Here is a 19,424-nt window from a genome sequence, read left to right as displayed (position 1 = left end):
TTTTTCGGAAAATGAGAACATCTAGGCTCCAGTTTCAAAAGCCTGGCTATCATTTTAGAAGAACACTTGTGGATTTAAGCCAAGCTCTAACTGGAAAGGTGGGGTGAAGGAAAATTGCTGCCACCACCGCTGCAGGGTTTCTTGCATCTTCCTCTGAAGCGGGGGTATTGCCCACTGCTGGAGACAAGATACAGGACCAGACAGACATGAGTCACCTTTGAGATGGGGAAGCCTACATTCCTGTCCTGCTGAGGACGTCTCTGGAAGTCGCGCCACCCAACTCATTAAATGGAAAATCAGATTGAAAAAAATACAGCCGGGAGAATTCAGGACCTTTCCTTTCCCGGTCTCCCGTTCCACGGTTCTGAATTTTCCGCTGTAAACTGAAACATTGCTCTCAAATACTGATGACCGTACCTACTGCATGGGGACGACCGCTTGACGGGAAAGGGAGTTTGGGAGGTATCTGCGCTGGAGCGAGCTTCAGCTGCTGTTTGCATCTGTATAAATTTGAGACACCATCCTCCATCCTCTCCCTGCTGGGATGGTGGGCGTGAGTGCTGTCGGCCTGGCCAAGCCTCACATGAGTCAGGGTCAGGGCTGGTTAGGAGACTACACGTGACTCCAGTGCAGATGCTTTGGAAAGATGTAATTCTGGTGGTGGGAAGGCTGGAGGGAGCCACTGCGGGGGGGTGTAGTTTTTGATTTATCTGTAAGTGGGGCACCTAGCACAATGCAGTCCTCCAGGTATGCTCAAGATGCCCTATCAGATATACCCTGTGATTTCTATGGCTCTGCCAGCAAAACCCACACTGTTAGGGACCACTTTATCCCTGACCTCTGTGTATGAGTCATGGCACGGGAAAGGAAAGGGCAAATTCTGGCCTCTTCTTCCTCCAGGGCTTCAGCATTGAACCCTGCACCATCTTCCTCTCCATGAATGCCACTCTCTGATTGAGCCCCTTTGCCAAACACCAGCTCTATTGCCCGTGGCAGAGCACGCCACAAAGCACTAGCCAGCAAAACACCTTGTTGCCTCCTTCAAGGACCTTCCACTCCAGACTGCAGCAAACAGACTGAATGCATTTGCTGTGGATCATCCTAATTTGCTTTTTTGATTAAAAAAAAAAATCACCACCTTCCAAGCCTCCCATGAATACACTTTCAGATATTTATATTTATTTCCTTAGACAAACAGTTCCATTAATCAGCTCCGCCTGCGTCCCAGCCAAGCTGTCTTCCCTCAGCATGAAGCAGTGACCAAGCAGAATTTGCTAACGATTTCCCAAGCAGGTTCTCCTTAATGACCCCCAGATGAAACTGGGGGATTTAATAGGAGAGCAAATGGGTATACAACCATGGAGATGGCGTACTTTAGGTGCCCCTATTGTATCACTCCATGGCTCTGGATGTCCAAGGGATGGACGATAACTCGCTCTACTGCTAGTGTCTTCACTAATGTCTTCAATAACTCAGTCCCCTGAAGCCCAGGAATCCCTGACCCAAGCCCAGTGAGTTGGGCTTAGTTTAGTATGGGCAGGGATTTGCCCCCCATACTCAAGACCACAGCAGGAACATATTGTTGCATGCTGCTATACTAAAAATACCATCAAAGCCTGCTAACCATCCAGTGGGGTTTCTTCTAGGCACACTTTTATTCAGAAGTTTCCCGCGGTCAGGTTTTTGGTTCCCCAGTCACTGTTAGCCCATTGCATCTCCCTCTTCCTGGCACTGCTGCGAGCTGTACAGCCCCGGACACCGGCGGCTCGACATTTCCGGCAGTCCCTACTGAAGTCTTCCACGCTAGCTCTCGTGTATTTTGACCAGGGAATTTTTTTTTTTTTTTAACTATTTTTGACCCAATGGTATCCATTCTTCCTGCACTTCACCCATTATTCATTCTAGCTTCATCCTCAAAGTGACGTCATTTAGAAGACAGAGTAAGAGTCTGCATGACATTACCCTGATGCTCTTCACTGCATACCAATAAAGTAGCAATTTAAGGTGCAGGTTTTCACCTACAAAGCCCTCACTGGTTTGGATCCAGTTTGGTTACACAATTCTGTGAATAAAAGAGCTAAAAAAGAAGAAAAATGAGTACTCATCACCATACTTTTTATGCAAAATGGGTTTATCAACCAGATCTGACTTCATTGTTTGAGTAGAGTACAAATGTGATTGATAAAGGCAACCCCAGGATGTAATACGTTGTCTTAAAGCATTTCCCTTAGTATTGTACTAGACTCTGATTTAAAAGTCGGTGCTCTATAATATGAACAAAGCACCGCTTTAAAGGATTTGGTACTAGCTAGTGGACATAGGCCAAAGCGGTCATCAAATCATCCTCAACATGGGGCATTTCTGCTGAGGGTCCACAGGGAGGCCAGGTGCTAGCTCCATCATGATGCCCTTGATGTATTGGAAGTAAATATGAGACCACTGCTAATTAAATTTGCATGGGACAAAGGCTGGCAGAGTGGTAAATAATAAGGAGAGGGCATTCACGCACAGAGCGAGTCAGATGCTTGTTGGGAAGCTGGTCCCATGACAATGTGTTTTACTAAGACACCTACCGAGTGACGCATCTAAGAACGCAAGATGCAACGATGCTCTGGGATACTTCTGGCACCTCTGGCTGTATGCTCACATGAGAAAGGGGGGGATTATACCCCTGGGGTATGCACTGGAAAGGCCAATGCGGACTCAGATTCTGGGGTCCGCCTTTTTAAAAAACTTCAGAAAACTCAGCGAGCGTTTAGGAAAAGACACAAAAGTTATTCAAGGGTGGGAGAAAATTCCTTTCAACAAGAAGCTTAAGGACACAATATTTTTAGCTTGTCAAAAAGACGACAGAAACGACAGTGCATATAAAGTATCACCACGGGGAAAAAATCCTGGCAACTAAGGGACTCTACACGAGTGGGGAAAGGCATAATCAAGACGAATGGCTGGGAGCTGTGTGGGATACAGTCAACCTGGACATCACAGCCAGATTGATTAGCCATTGGGACAAACTGGCACAGGAGGTGATGGTTTGCCAGTCTCCTGATGCCTTTCTGGAAATGCAGTGCCATCAAACACCAGTCACTGGGTTCAACAGAGGAGCAACCGGGTAAAAGTCCATGGCCCGTGTCAGATTTTCCAATTTGAATGAATTAGATGATGGGATGGTCCCTTTTGGCCTCAATGTAAGAGTGCATCCCTCTCCTCATGCCATAGATGGCTGGGTGGAAGGTCATTACAATGATGAAGACCAATTATGGTTGACCGGGAGGCAGGGGCAGATCCCCATGCAGCGTGTTAACAGTTATTTCGTGCCTTTTATTCTTTGCACCATGGACTTCCCGTAGTTTGAAATTCCAGGGGCTTTTGGAGGAAACTCCCCATATTGCAGGAGTCCCCTGTGGTTCACAGGAGACCTGGGTTCGATTCCCAGACACTTGTACAACTACAGCCATGGAGGCACCAAACATCTGGACTCAGTCACAGTACTTAGGACTTAGGATTGGAAGGGACCTAGACAGATCATCAGGTCCGACCCCCAGTCTGGTCTTTGGAGTCTGTCTCAGTGGCCTAAAGGGAGGATGGGAAGTCTGAGCAGCCTTCACCCCTCCAAAAACTCCTGCCCAGGCATATGCATTGATAGTCATGCATCTCCCATGATCCAGGAGGACTGACGGTTGCCACCCTATATTGCTGAGGGATCTGTTTTAGACACTCAATAGATGGGAACTGAGGCCTGGCAGTAGCTTGTCTGGCTATGGAAACCCCATCTCAAAAATGTAAATCAATAAATCAATGACTAAGAAGGGCAAAGAAAGCCAGCTGGGCAAGTAACTGCCCCACGGTGACAGAGTGAATCGGTATCAAAGCTCCTCCCTATTCAAGGTGCAACGCCATAATATCCGAGCACCAGGTAACGGTTATTCTCACAAGGACCGTGTGAGCTTGGGAAGTGCTGCCATCCCCATGTTCAGATGGGGAATCAAGGCAGAGAGGAGGCGACTTTCCCAAGGTTGTGCTGTAAGACTCTGGTGGAGCTGGGAAGGGAAGGTCTCTAGAGTCTCAAGGTAGCACCTAACCATCCTTCTTCCCTTCTTCCTCCCTCGAGGTCCTCTTATCAGAGCATGAGGCCGTGCCTTTATTCCCCATTTACTGCTTCCAACAGAATCAAGAATCATCCTACAACGTGAGTAACTGCTGTCCACAAATAAACTTAAGGTGGCTCCAAAATGCACCCGCAAAGGGAAGCCCACTAGATATTTCACTGCGCTGGCTCATGACTAATATAAATCCCACTGCTCGGACCGCGAGCATTTTCTGAAATGTTTAATCCACTCTCTGCAGTGCGATCTGTGGAGACAGGGGTGGCAGCAGAAAGAGGCTTTCAGACCAGCACTTTCAGTCGGCGTGACAGTGAAAAAGATAAATTGAAATTATTAGGGGACGTGTTCAGTCAAGTGCACGGAGCTTCGCATTGGGTATCATCCGTGTCTTGACAAAATAATTCTGGGTTATAAATTCAAATTCTTCTTGAACAATGGAAGACCATTTTAGTCGCACACACTCCACGATGGGTGATCACAGCAACACACTTACTTGAGCACGTATGTTTTAAAATAGAAGCGTTGAAGGTTTTAGATCCAACTTGAAAAAGTTCCCAATGTCTTCATTTTATTTTATTTTTGTAATTCTCCCTGTCATTTTGGAGTCCACCGGGCTGGCTACATTTCTCATTTACCCACAAGAAGTTTTGGATATAACAAATGGCCTCTGTAAAACACTAGTTGATACCCAAGGTCATTTGTTTGGATTAGCTTAGCATGGATGTGATGCTTGGAAGTCAGAATTGGTGCAAATGCAAAATTCAGGCCAACTTATTCTAGGTGCTTAAACATTGAGGGCTCCTATAGATGTGTGGGGAGCCTGGTCCGACACGCTGGAATCCAGCACGTTGGAGCAGACTCGATTAATCTTTGCACCACTATTAATCAAGTCTGCTGGAGCACAGAAACGGATATGCTCCAGCAGCCTTCCATGTCACATGTATCAGCATCCCCGTTCATCCCCGCGCTGAAAAAACGGCGGCAGGGCACTCTGAAATAAAACATGTTTGATATGCACCCTACCGCCATTTCTGCAGCATGGGGATGCCAATACACGGGATATGCAGGCACTTTTAATTAGTACAGTTTGCTAATTAACGCGCCGCATCCTAAACCACATAATAATGGCCTGAGATAGCAAATGGAAGGTGATAACCTGATTTCATGGCTGCTGGGACTGCCACAGACTCCACATGTGCCCTTGGTCAACTCCACTGCTCTGGGCCTCAGTTCTGTCTATAAACCAGAGTTGAGATACTTCATTTCTTTTACCCTGTGTCAGTACGCTCTGTTTCTGACTATATGTATGTAAAGCACTTAACACAGCACGGTTTCTATCTCAGTTGCACCTACAGGTGCTCCTGCAATCCTGGTAACAATAAACTTCATATGCTCGTTCCTGGCTTTCAAATCCTGGGTTTTGTTTTCACCCTTTATAAACACGGGGTGGACACAGACCTGGGCTCGGCTCCAAAACACCTACGAATTGAGGAGGGCTGTAATGCAAGGTCTCGAGCCAAACTGCTGCTGGTTTGAATTGCATTCTCGCAGGCTGAACCGATCTCATCAAGAACTCAGCGATGTCCCCGCTGTACAGAATTGTTTTGTGTCCTTGGATTAAATTCTCCAATTTGAGTGAATTAGACAAAAACATGTGCTTGTCTGTAATTAAGACCAAACACAAGCCCATGTGGCTGCAATCCAGCAACTCGCTGCTTAAGAGTAAGCTGACCTGATCAACCGGCGCTTTGCAGCGAAACGCTAGTCCCGTTCCGCCACCAGTCTGCTCCTTGGTTTGCACAAATTGCTTCCCCTCCGGCAGTGAATTACCTTTACATTTCATATAAAGCAGATCTAATAACTAGGATGTGTTGGGGGGTGGAGCACTGAAACGAATGTGCTATTTAACTAACGTATTTGTTGCGGTGGCCCTAAAAACGCTGCCCATCTACAAACTGGAGCTGGCCTCAGGGGTCCCCAGTGTATTTTTCCAAGGGTGTGAAGTCAATAATTTAGCTGCCGCCTTTTTATACCAAAGAGAAACTTACCTCGGTTTTTCCTTTACTCTGACAGGACCTCCTGGTGTCTTCATCTGAGCCCCATTCTGTTGCCTGGGAAACCAAAATGCACAAGTCACATGATAAGATCGTGAACTATTGCTTCTTGGCTAACCCACATCTGGAGACTCAAAGAAACCAGAGCAAGCAGCTCGAGTCGATTTATGCAGTTCGATGCATGGCAAACATCGCGGCAGTAAACAAAATGTCGTAGGCAGAGCTCTCGCTGTGCTCGGAGAGCAACCAGATGATAAACAGATGAAATGTCCAGAGGTTCAGGCAACTAACACGTTAACAGAGAACAGCTTTTAATTTGCATGAAAATACAACATCTGATTATAATTCAAGTGGAAGGGTCCAATACACCAGCCCTGTATTCCAAGGCTTTGCCCCTTTTAAAGGTACAGCGCAATGTTAAAGCGCCACGTGCATAAAGTACCCTGGATTTTCAACAGTAGTTTTGCACAAATCTTTAGCGTTCTTAAAAAAGCACCTCCACGATAAGCAACCTGGTATTGGTCACACCGCAAAACCCACCGGATAAAATGAGACAGAGGTTTGCAGGGATAGCCTAGTAAAGCTAAGGATTCTGGATATCTTGGACCAGATGTCCAGATGTGGCATAAAACAGCAAGGCTGCCCTGAAGTTGGTGGAACTACGCTAATTTATACTGGCTGAGGACTGGATGCCAGGGTCACTCAGGTCTGTTTGGAAATGAATATTCTCCCCCACTTTGTAAGAAAAGTCAGAACCAGCAAAACACTGCCAGACAGAGCCACTTCCTGCTTTGAAAACACCAGCAACTGAAGCAACGATTAAATAACATCTACAGTTCTTCCCCCCTGCATTTCTCCCAGCCCTTATTTTAAATAGACCTAATATATTCAACTCACTGCTCTTCACTTTACAAACGGGAGGTGAAAATACACACACATGTATACTACACATCATTCTCAGGGTTAGAGAAAGGGCCCCGCTCACTAGAGAAAGGCCAGGCACGCAGAGGTCAGACATGGATCCAACCCCCACCAGAAGAGCTAGATTTTTTTTTTCCAGCCCATTCTAGAGACAGGAAACGGCTGTAAAGTTCGGTCCGGATCTGAACTTTGCCTCAGCTCTCTGGCCACCGCCAATATTTTAACTCTGTGTTTCCACAAAAATTGTCCCCTGGACACATTATAAATCCTGCTCACTGCAGGAGGCAGAGGGGAGCCTGCAGAGAAAAGGGAATTTATTTTTTTCCCAGTTCCACAAAAATACTTTCTCAAAACTGGAAGCAGGAAGGGAGGGAGCACCATGCAGCACCCACAGTTATAGACTTAGCAGCGCTTTGCAGAGAAGTCTTTGGGAATGTGTATACCTTGTTCCTCAAACCTGTGCTTTAGACATGAACAGCAGAGGAGTCGGTTCAATGCAGAGAGCTTGAAGCAAGACTTGCATGAGTGTGCATGTACTGAAAAGTCCATAAGTGTGCATGTACGGGGGGAAAGAAGGCACGTGATCTTCCCTGGGGTCTGTTTGGGAAAATATATGCTATTTAATGTATTTTGGCCCATTCTTACGGCCAAATGTTTGCATTTCAGAGGTATTTTTTATGAACCTAAGGATAGCTGTCTCTGTAAGGGACAGTTTAGCAATACACCAAGAGGAAAGGATGCCATTTGAGGCAGGGAGAGGTAACAGTTCATTAAATCTAGGGGTGGCTTTTTAACTGGCAACCCTCCCAAATCCCCCAAGGTCTTGCAGAAACACCCCAGTTCAGCAGTGCTGGGATTCCAGGGGCTTTTTCTGTCCCATCAAGTCAGCCAGGTGCAACACCTTCTCCCCTCCGAGCCATGAATGACTGGTGCCTCCCGAGAGCATGGTGGCGAGCAGGCACCACCTGCAGACGCCAGTGCCACGTCAACAACGAGGGGGCGGCAGGTGCGAGCAGCGACTGCCTGCAGAAGTCGCCGGAGGCTTTGGCAGCGGCCAATCTTGGGGGGGGGGGCACGTGCCCCCCCATGTCCTCCCACACATCACCTATGCTCCAAGCAGTATATGACAAGCCTAAAAAACCCCAAACCCTAAAGAAACCAATAGCTTGGTTGATGGCCCCTCGCCCCTCCTTTCAGGAATGCCCCACTCTCCCTTACAGCCTTGGTTTAGCAGGATAACACACACACACACACACACACACACACAAATAGCTGGTGACTTTGGTGATTGATGGCAACCCTCAGTAAATACCCTGAGCTCTTGGGACTGCAGAACATGGCCCTCTTTGGAAAAGTCTCTCTATTTTTGAACACCTTCCCGACCGAGCTCTGAGCATGCCGCAAGCACGGTACGTGTCAGGGCTCGGTTACCTCCCCTTCTCTCCCCCACGCAACCTTCCCTTTTATCTGACAACACTGTCCTTAGGTTCTCCTGACAAGCTACCTGATGAGCCTAGCAATAACAGGAGCTTTTGCTGATAGATCAAATTATAGGAACATGCTGCCCGTGACTGCACCATTAGTTAATGCAAGTTTCATTTGAGTCGAGAGGATAATTAGAGGAGGAAGGCAGGCTAGGGCGTGTTTTACAAGGCCAGCATACATGTCTCAGGTGGGTTATGAGGCACCAGCTTGAGGGCTCAGTAACTCCAGTGACCTCCAGTGACTCAAAGAGCATATTAATGACTGTGCAAAGCAGAACCCAGAGCGCCTTGTCACTAATAAAAATAGAAATGAAAACCCAAGGAGCGGAGGTATGTTTGAATAATTATACATTAAGGGATGAACACACACCACGGATGTAACCCAAAGCCTATTCACTGGGCTTTGGATCAAGCCTCAATAAAGAGTCCCACAAGGGGTCAGAAGTCGCCATCTCTCGAGCCACTTTGGATTCTACTTGCTCTGCTTTGTGCCCTGGCCTGGCCAGCCCTCTTCTTTCAACTGCTCAGCATTTCCCAGTCCCCTCTTTCATCCCAGCTGCTTTAAGCCTCATTGATGTGCCTTGATAAGTCTCTTTTTTGTTCACGCTCCCTGCAAATGGTGAGTGCACCATTTTAAGGCTATGCCTACAATTATCTGCACACACCTTCAGGCAGGTGCAGAAACCACACTTCACTCACCAGGGGTGGAACAACTCCGCTAGCGAGGCAAAGGCTTTTTCCGCCAGAGAGTGATCTGACTGGGTTGAGTGTCAGCTAGGTTCAAGTTTCTGCTTTCTCCTTCTATGCCAAGTCCCTCTCTCCCAGATGCCCCTTAGGAAACCCATCCTCCTCTCCCTTCGATCCTGTCAGCTCTTTTGCACTAGCTAGCTTTCCCTCCCAGGACTTCCTGGAGTCTCTTCAATCAGTTTGTCAAGAGGGTGAATGTATTCTGGGGTCTTCCACGTCCTCAAAGCACACACATCTGACACTCTCTGGGCGCGTCTGCACATGCACATTTACTGCACAGTCACTGAAATTACTGCACAGCATGGGTGTGCATGTACACGTGCATACCCATGCTGCGCAGTTAATACGATGACTTATGCGGACTTGAGCATAAATTTGATACCTGCACAAGGCAGGTATCAAATTTATGCCCAATTAGTTACTGCACAGTAACGCACTTGTAGATGCATTACTGTGCAGTAACCCAGGGGGCCACCCTGCTTGGTCTGCCGAGCTACTAGGGGGCTGGCCTGAGCCCAGCCCTAGGGCTCCTGACTGGCTGCTTCTCCTGGCTTCAACTTGAAACTAAAGTTAGTCCCAAGTGCTGGCAGTCATGTGGCTGGAGGCTGGAGCTCGCCCCGGTGGCCACAGGGGCACATGGTAGTCTGCTCTGACCTAGGACTAAATTTAGTCCCAGGTTTCCTGCACGTGTAGACACCAGCCTATTCCCACTTACTATGCAGCAAATTTAAGCCAGCATAAATGCACATGCATCTCAGAGGTACTGATACCTACTTCAGCTTGCACAGTATCAAGGCAGGGCAAGGCACTGCACACCCTCATTCCACTGCCTGATCACGCTGTGTATTGCCAGCCAAGCCAACAAGTATTTTCTTCGCCCCAAAAAATCAAAACCAAGATCTTAATCTCAGTTCATCGCTGGAAGCTTCCTCTGCACCACTGGCTGAGCCACAAACCAGCTCAGCGGCACGCTCCTGTCCATCCAGTCTGGTGATCAGCTTGAATATTTCACTCATTTCCCTCAGCTGTCAGAGCTATTTAGGTTCCCCAGCCTCGGCAAACGTATTCGGGGCTATTTCTGTACCTCCTGAAACAGTTTGCTGGACCAATGTGGTACGAGACCATGTGGGAGGACAACCTGTGTGGTAAAACAACTGAAACCGGCAGCAAGAATGAAGCGTGGGAATCACGGGGAAAGGGGAATTTTCTCCTACAAGTAGTATATCAGAGCCTGAGCACAGGGATGACTTGAGACACCAGCATTTCACCCCTCCCCTGCTCTGCACCCCCAGAAGTGTCCCACCCCCTTGCATTTCCTGTCTGGAAGGACCCCAGTACCTTCACCCCTTCCATCTTTTTGCTTGCAAATGAAATACCATATTTACTCACACACCACACACACCTTTCTCCCCCAAAATCATTCCTCCAAAATTGGCGTGCACATCCTAAGCAGAGAAGCTGATTTTTCTTTGCTGGAGCAGAAGCAGGGCACAAGCAGACACCGTGTCTCGAAACTGCCCCAATGGCTGCTGCTCAGAGCTGGAAAGAGCGGAGGCACAGTCCGGTGTTAACCCTCCCATGAGTATTGGTGAGGGAGTCACTTTTGGCTGAAGGGCCACTGAGCTGGCTGAGGGCGTGAGGTGCTCCAGGCACTCTGTAGCATCTTGTGGTGTGGAAGAACCACGTTATTATATACAGGAACTTGTATAAGGAACTATTTACAGTGAAGAAATAATAGTCTTGTTACTGCCCTTGCAAGGGTCTGTGGCCTTGCCCTGCCACACCAGGAAGTTCCTTGTCTTGCCCATGCTGTCTCCTGGGATGCCACACTCCTTGGACACTCTCTGTTTCCAGGATGACTTAAGCTGTATCCCATAGTCAATCATGACTCTAGAAAAGTCTTGTTTTCTACAGCAAATACAGGGTAGTGTTTCCTTCCAAGAACAAGATGCGTGTTTTATTTGTGGGTGTGTGATATGTGATAAAATACGGTATGTGTCTAAGCTGTCAATTCGCCCGGGTACTTTCAGGAGCCCGTGTGCAAGCACATGGTCCATATGCAGAACAAGAAAACACCAGATTCTTCCGCCCTATGCATCAGAGCGACTAGCCTAAGGGTGCAGACACTGCATAAAACAATAGCCCTGAAAAGCATGCACAAAGCAGCCTACCCATCTGTGCCGGCTGGCACTGAAAAGTGCTGGCAACTTTCTCTGGGGATTTATATTGCCTTTTAACACGGTTGCCATTCATAAAATTCACAAGAGCATCTGCTTCCTCTCACCTTGGCCCTTGCGGTTTGGGCATCTGCGAACACACAATTCTCTTCCAAAGACTTTTTCCTGTGTCTTTACAGAAGTCACGAGAGGGAAAAGAACGAATGATCCGAGTTGGAAGCGCCAATACACGGTGAAACCAAACGGAGGCGAAACACAAGTACCGCAGAAACAAGTCACGGTGGCAAAGTTCAGAACCAAGTCAGGCTTCGACTCTGTTTTAATAGTTTACAGAGGCCAATTGCAATTTTTGCCTCCAGTTCTGAATTCATTCAGTAATACGGGCTAATCCATCTGACCCACGGGTACTCATCACACTCCTTTTGGGCGAGCTTTGCTGGCACAGTTGCTCAATTACCCGCAGATAGGTCCAGTGCCTGCATCACTAGAGAGGCCCCTTTTCATCTGTCCCCTGAAACTCCAATGCAAAGTCCTCTCCAACATCAGTGGATCAGCTCTATACCCAGATCAGCCATGTATAATTAATTCAACCCTTCATTTGAATGCAGTAGATTAAGCACATAATAATCCCTCTACTATTTTTGATGTCTAACGTATCTCATTTAGAGGAATAATAAGCAAAGGCTGCAACCTGGGAGGCAGCGAAGGCCAGGCCAGTGGTGGCTGCCATTCCTGTGCCCCATCTAAGACAGTGCCCAGGACTGGCTCCCTGGCCGCCCACCCTCTACTGATCTCATTACAAACCATCTCATCTGGCACCAACCTCACTACCATCGAATCTATGTCCCATACAACTGCACTTACAGTTAGGGGACAGCAGCCTGACTGCACCAATTTCAAGAAGTTATTTGTTTTACCATCCTATATCATTTCCATTTGGTGGTGGATGGAAGGGAGAGACGGCACGTTTCACGCTGCAGATCGAGGCCTGGTTTTGCAACTGCCTAGCATTTCCTGAACGGCACCGAGTCCTCTCAGCTCCTATTATGTCAACAGGAACGGTGGGAGCACAGCATGTTGCTGCATGGGGTCTACAGGGACCACTAGCAGCAGGCGCTCAGCGTTTCAATCAATCTGCAGTAACGTGCAAAGGAAGTTTCTTCTGTCTGCCCGGGAGGTAAGAGGTGATTTTGGTTCCCTCCCTGTTCAATGCAGGGCATCCTCAGCGGAGCCTGCCAGCTCCATCAGCCTCTTCTGAGTTATGCATGAGGCAGGGAGGGCAGGAGGTGTAGTGACATGACAGTTATTGTGCACTGGAGACTTGCGCTGGCAGAGTTATTTCACTCCCTGTGTATTTACTCACATCTTTCCTTCCAATAACTGTACAGGGGGCCGTTATCTTCAGTACAAAATATACCTCTGGAAAAAAAGACACATTGTAAAGGCAGCTCCTAGTATTCTTTATTCCTGGAAAAAATAGCCAGGCTGCTTTTCTTACCACTTACATTTGCAAATCTTTGACTATAAGACATGAAGGTTCTCCATACCCAATGGAGGCAGCGGGAGTGAAGGGAGCTCAGTGCTTCACACAGGCCATAATTCAACAAAGTGCGCTGTGTGTTGCCTGTGTCCATTGCTTTGGTGCAACTAAAGCACATATCTGAGTGCCAGGCTGGAAAGAGCTGGACTTAAGCAAGTGCTGAAGCATTTTGCAGAACTGAGATCAGGATCAGGTCTTTCAGGGAAAGTGTTGCTTACAAAACCCCGTGCATTTCCCCTAACGACTCCCAACCTAAACGTCTTTGTTCAACATTCATCATGAAGACTGCAGTTGCATAAAATGCAGCCCATAGATCACTACTGATGATGACACAATTATGTTATATAGGCCATTTCCGTGTTCAAAACGATATCACCACTTATGCTGATCTGCCCAGATGGAAAAAATCCTGTAACATTTATAAGAATAACAGTCATTTTAAATGGTTCCGTCTAAAACTTATAATTAGTTATCTCTGCAAGACAAAACTATAGGCCAGATCAAGAAAACCCCACATTCCCTGGACATTGCTATTAAAAACGTCTCTTGCATGTTTATACAACCCTACTGATATTGTCCTTATCAAATTCTATAGGGCTTCCCCATAAAGGCCTCCTGACCAATCCAATGTTAAATTCCTTTTTCCACCCCTTTTTTGAAGCTTGGCTTTTGTCTCTTAAGCGCCAGACACATTTGCAACACTCTATAAATAATAATAATAATAATAATTTATTGAAATCTTAACTTCTTAATGATACAGCACAGTAGCTTAGTGCCCTAGAGGCCACTTCCGAAGTTCCACAGCAGTTAATTTATTGAAACCACGATACGCAAATCTGATGAACGGATAGCTAGTGCTGAAAGAAACCGTGATGTTTTGTTTCTGCAAATAGTCAGATTGCCTGTGCATTGCAGCGGACAAATTATAGCTCACCGCTGCCTACTGTGACGCCTGTGAAGAATGGTCTTGGAATTGAGCAAATTAGTTTTTGATGGTGGCAGGAGTGCAGAGACGGGACCTGCACTGTATCCAATCCAATTGCTAATTGATTTCCCTTAAATGATCTCTGAATCTTTAGGATGCAATGAAATGCAAGCTGTACATGTTGTTTTTGATCTAAATGAACCATGCTGTGCATTGGCACATATCAGCAAGATGGCACAGCTCTTCCACAAGCGGCTGGTCTCACCTTATGAGCTACTAGCCACCTGCAGGCACTGAGACAGTCGAATGTGACATTCAGGATGTGGTGGGCAGGCACATGCCCAAAAGAAAGGCAGGAAAACAATCAATGGGCCTAAATGCCCACAATCCCAGCAGCCTTCTGTTGTAAATAGAAATAGCTTATTAGGACAGCGTACCTTATTCTGCTCTGACACTGGTTTTGGATGTGTGTGGCTCTTGCTTCATACCAGCCTCAGTGAAATCAGAATAAAACACGCTTTGTATTTAGGGGCAGGCATGTGCCATCCAAAGGATGGTTATTAGGGCTGGAAGAGACTTTGTGAGATCATCGGGTCCAGCCCCCCTGCTCTGGCCAGCAAAGATTGCTGGGGTCAAATAACATTTAAAGCTTACACTGGATCAGTAAGACACATAGGGCGTGTGTAGACAAAACAGGGGCCCTAAATTGAAGCGGTGGGTTTTTAAACCCACCGCTTCAATTTAGAGTTGATTAAATCCCCATGTCGTGCACACATCTTGCTAACATCTGCCTCTCTGGCGGGGAGGGGAGGACGAGCTGCCAGCAGAAGCAGCAGTCCCTGGGCTGCGGGGGGGACTGGTGCTTCCCTCCGTGATAGCAGCGCCTCTCCTCCCAGGTGGCATCCACCCGCAGGCACCCGGCTCGGGCAGTCCCGAGGGGCACCGCAGCCACAGAGGGAAGCACCAGGCCCCTGTGCAGCTCCGCCAGGCTCAGGGGAGGGGGCAGGGAATAAAAAGATCAACCTCGCCACTTTTCTTGGGGAGGAACCTGCCTTCCCGGGCTGCTGCCGGGCTTCCTGCAGGGCTGCCTGCAGAGCCATAGAGCTGCATGGACCCCAGTGCTTCGCTCCGCAGCTGCAGGGGCAGAAAACTAAAACTCCTCAAAGAAGTTTTAGTTTGCTGCACCCCAAGTCATTTAAAGTGCGTTACACTGCCGAATTTCCTACAGCAGCTGAAATTAATGCACAATACACTGCTGAAGCATGCAAACACTGACACCATTAAAGCAAGGCAAAAGCATTTAGCCTGTTTTAAAGTGTCATGCACACGCCTCTCGTTTCGTGGACACACGGCCATAATAGCTAAACAATCTAGTCCCCTACAGTTTTTTATTGGAGGCCTACTACAGCGAGAAATGTGATCACCCCAACACAGCTCTTCAGGCTCACCTGGCCTGGAGGCACACAAAAATCAGCGACTCCCCTCTAAACAGGTCAAATAGCCATGAGAACTGAGCAAGCCTGGCCAGGCCCTCAGTTTTGGCTTCTCTGGTTGCACTTACTTCACTCTTGCATTCTTTTGCTTACAAAACCTTTGTCTCTCTTGCCTATGTAGATAAGCTCTTCCAGACAGACGCTGTCTCTCACCGTCTCCGTGTAGAATGCAAAGCAGAATGGAGCCCGGATCTCCGTTGAAAGAGGTGGGATTTAATCATGCAGTAAAACAGACAGAAGTTGACTTGTAATCTTTTAATGCAAGCAGAAGTAGAGGTGAAGTGACTTGGCCAAGGTCAACCAGCAGGTCAGTGGTGGAGAACTCAAGCTCTCCTGATTGCCAACACACTGCCCTGTCCACCGCAGCCCACTGCTTCCCAAGTGTATTTTGGGAGAGCATTTTTAACATGAGTAATATGACAAAAAGCCTCACAAGCACTTTATCATTGTTATTTAGGAGGCAGCATGTTTCAAGGCTAGAGCAAAGGGTATCCGAGTCCTACTTTTTGTTCCAACCGTGATTTCCCGTGTGACCTGCAGCGAGGCGACGGCCTGTGACTTCCATCCCCACCCTGCAAAATAGAGGCGACAACCCTGGAGCCTTGAACTTCCATCCGTCCTGAGCCGGATCCCGCTGAACAACACCAGGCTCCTATATATCAAACACCTCCATCTCCCTGCAGCCTCAGGTAGGAATTTACAACAGCAGACTGTATATTTCCTTATCTGAAAGAGGTATTGTGTGAGGCTTAATAGCTCGTGGTTTCTAAAGCACATTCAGATGAAAAGCGCTGTGCAAGTACAAGGTTTTATTATTAAAGACGATTGTCTAAAGCTTTACTACAGAGCATTTGATACCAAGTACAACCTTATTTCTGGTCCTCGAGAACCGAAACAGTGCACACCTAGATTAAAAACTTTTTTGTAAAGTAAATGGTAAACATCCAGGGGTACAACTTGGGTGACGGGGTTTAGCTGCTTGTGGCTTTCGTTGACTGAGATACAAAAGACTAAAATGTGCGTGCGTGTGCATATAGACAGACAGACCGACCCCAACAGATAGACAGAACCAGAGTTTATAAAGGGAGGGCCAAAGCCTCCTTAAAGAGACACAGCCGACTTAAAAGTCATATTTTAAGCCAGGCAATTTCCTTTCCAGCTGGTTTAATGCTAATCTCGGTAATCCTGGTAGAAATCTACTGTAACCACGCACTGACTCCTATCGAGAGCAGAATCTGAGCCTTTACTGATAACTAACTTGGATGGCTCGTATTCCCGTAGCACCCAAGCGCCCCACTCATGGACCACAACCCCCACCGGGGTAAAAGCATGGAGCAACGTCCATGCCCCAAAGAGCTTCCCCTCTAAATAGAGAACAAGAGACAACAGATGGGCAGAGAGAGACCCAGGAGCACAAGGAGGTAACGGTGAGTACTGACTGGCTTGAGAGGCAGTGGTTTCAGTCCATCAACAGCACAGCTCTTATCAAGTTTTTGCAGCCGTCACAGCAAAGGAGCATTTTAAGGAGGGATCTGGAGAAGGATAATGAAGATAATACATGGGGAGCCAGTTACACAGGGCAAAGATGGCCATAGGTCGCAGCAATGGGCAGCTGAAGTGATCTTTGCAGTATCATTTCTGCATGGTTGCAAGTTTATTTTCAGGGGTTTTACTTTACAAGGTGACAAAGGCCAGGGCAAGAATTGCAGCTGGGTATGTGGATAGGAAAGACCACCTCTTAGAGCTGTTAGGCCTGAGTCAAAGACGATGTCCAGGCTTGGGGCCTAGATGACAGGCAGGATGATGGTCTTTCACCACAGTGACCAAGAAGAGAGGAGTAATTGGGATTTAGACAGATTAAATGCTCTGCATTAGCCAGGGTGGTGTGGCACTGTGGCTGACCAGTGAAGGCCCCCGACTGCAGCTCCAGAGGCATGAGTTTGCTCCAGACTCAGACCAAAGGCTATTCCCAGTTCACTTAGATGTAAATGCCTACTTGGCCAGTGAGACTGGAGACTCAACGGTGGCTGGAGTCAATATGCTGGCTTCACTGCTCTGGTCTTCCTTAATCATGCTAACCCTATGGGTCAGTGATGGGTGAACCTTCTTAACCTTCAGCCATGGCAAGCTTGAGCTGATGCCATGATACTCATGAGCAGATGTCAAGAGAAACAAGCTAAAATTTGAGTTTGAGAAGGAGCCAGGCCTGCAAGAGACTGAGGCCTGCGAGTTGTTTGTATAAAGCCAGTATTTGAATGGGTGTTTTCATATTTACTCTCTGCATTTCTCTCGCCTTGTGCAAAGAACAGGCAATGACACTCGTTTCATGTTGCTTATAATCCATTTCATTTTGCTGTCAGGTGCAAACACGGCCATGATTTAGTTGGAAGCGCTGCCAGGAAGCATTTATTAGTTTACCAAACAAGTGCATCCGTCAGACATGTCTATTGGTCTTCAATTTTTAAAAGCCTGTTTTTGCCTAATCTAACTTTTGGTGGGGTCCCTGAACCAAGACTGTTTTATGCAGAATGTAAAAGAAGAATCCCTCAACTAAAACACACGCACGTGCAGCCAGCGTAGAATGAATGCTATGGTTAATGCTATAGAGAACTGGCTAAAAGTGGCGAGGGTATTAGATAAAGATAAGTTATGGTATTTTTTTAGATTCGTAGATATTAGGGTCGGAAAGGACTTTCGCAGATCATCAAGTCCGACCCCCTGCCCTGGGCAGGGAAGAGCGCTGGGGTCAGACGACCCCAGCCAGGTGCTTGTGCAGTCTCCTCTTGAAGACCCCCAGGGTAAGGGAGAGCACCACCTCCCTTGGAGCCCGTTCCAGATTCTGGCAACCCTTACCATAAAGGAGTTTTTCCTGATGTCTAACCTGAATCTGCTCTCCATCATTTGTGACCGTTGTTCCTAGTTACCCCAAGGGATGCCCTGGTGAACAGAACATCTCCTATCCCTTGATGTCCCCCACCGATGAATTTGTAGATGTCCACAAGATCCCCTCTCAGCCTTCTCTTGTGGAGGTTGAAGAGATCCAGGCCTCTCAATCTCTCCTCGTAGGGCCTTGCCTGCAGGCCCCTGACCATACAAGTATCTAACCTCCTCTTGAAGACCCCCAGTAGCCCTCCTCTGAACCATCTCAAGATTATCCACATCCCTCTTGAAGTACGGCGCCCAAAACTGGATGCAGTAGCCCAACTGCGGCCTGACCAGTGCTGCGTAGAGGGGGAGCATCCCCTCCCTGGACCTGTTCGTCATGCACCTGCTAGTGCACGCTGAAGTGCGGTTAGCCTTTATCGATCACTTCGTCACATTGATGACTGGTGTTCATCTTGGAGTCAACTATGACTCTGAGATCCCTTTCCACTGCTGTGCTGCTGAGAAGGTCACCCCCCGCCTGGAAGTGTGCTGGGGGCTCTTTTTGCCCAAGTCCAGCACTTTGCATTTGTCCTTGTTGACTTACATCCTCTTCTGTTCTGCCCACTTCTCCAACCTGTCCAAATCCGTCTGGATTTGTTCCCTGCCCACCGGTGTGTTCACTTTACCCCATAATTTGGTGTCATCCGCAAATTATACAGGAACTATGACAAGACACTTAGCAAAGTAGACAGCTGGGTAGAATTTGGTCTTCTGCCACATCAAGTTCAACTCGGAGGTTATGACAACAAACACGTGCTCAAGAGAGAGGAGTGTGTGGTGACCAGAGATTAAATGATAAAGCAATAAAATAATTAAATAAGGAGGTTAAAATACATTCAGGTAAAAGTGATCACAGAAACATTGCGTGTTAAGCCATCAGGCACTGGTCACGTGTACAAACAGAGCTGAACCCAAGCGTACGTGACGTTGTACCTTATCCTTGCAGATGTTTGATAGTTATGCAGCACGTAACACGCTTTCTTCGCACCTTCAGCTCCGTTTATTTTGCAAGGATCCGATTTCACGTTTCTTGTCTAACGGGTTACAAGCCA

General features: G+C 47.5%; 1 protein-coding gene across 5 annotated transcripts in view; it reads right to left on the bottom strand.

Annotated features, from left to right (window-relative positions):
* SEMA5B (semaphorin 5B) overlaps positions 1-19,424 on the bottom strand; it is a 336,437-nt gene that overhangs the window by 96,725 nt on the left and 220,288 nt on the right. For all 5 annotated transcript variants that reach the window (XM_059727480.1, XM_019480389.2, XM_019480390.2 and 2 more), the window contains exon 6: positions 6,155-6,217. In XM_059727480.1, coding sequence (XP_059583463.1) covers positions 6,155-6,217 — 63 coding nt within the window. The remainder of the gene's footprint in view (positions 1-6,154; positions 6,218-19,424) is intronic.

Source organism: Alligator mississippiensis, chromosome 4 (assembly GCF_030867095.1).
Source record: "Alligator mississippiensis isolate rAllMis1 chromosome 4, rAllMis1, whole genome shotgun sequence".
Classification (NCBI taxonomy): domain Eukaryota; kingdom Metazoa; phylum Chordata; order Crocodylia; family Alligatoridae; genus Alligator; species Alligator mississippiensis.
The sequence above is the reverse complement of the archived record's forward strand: the minus strand, read 5'-3'. Positions and strand labels throughout refer to the sequence as shown.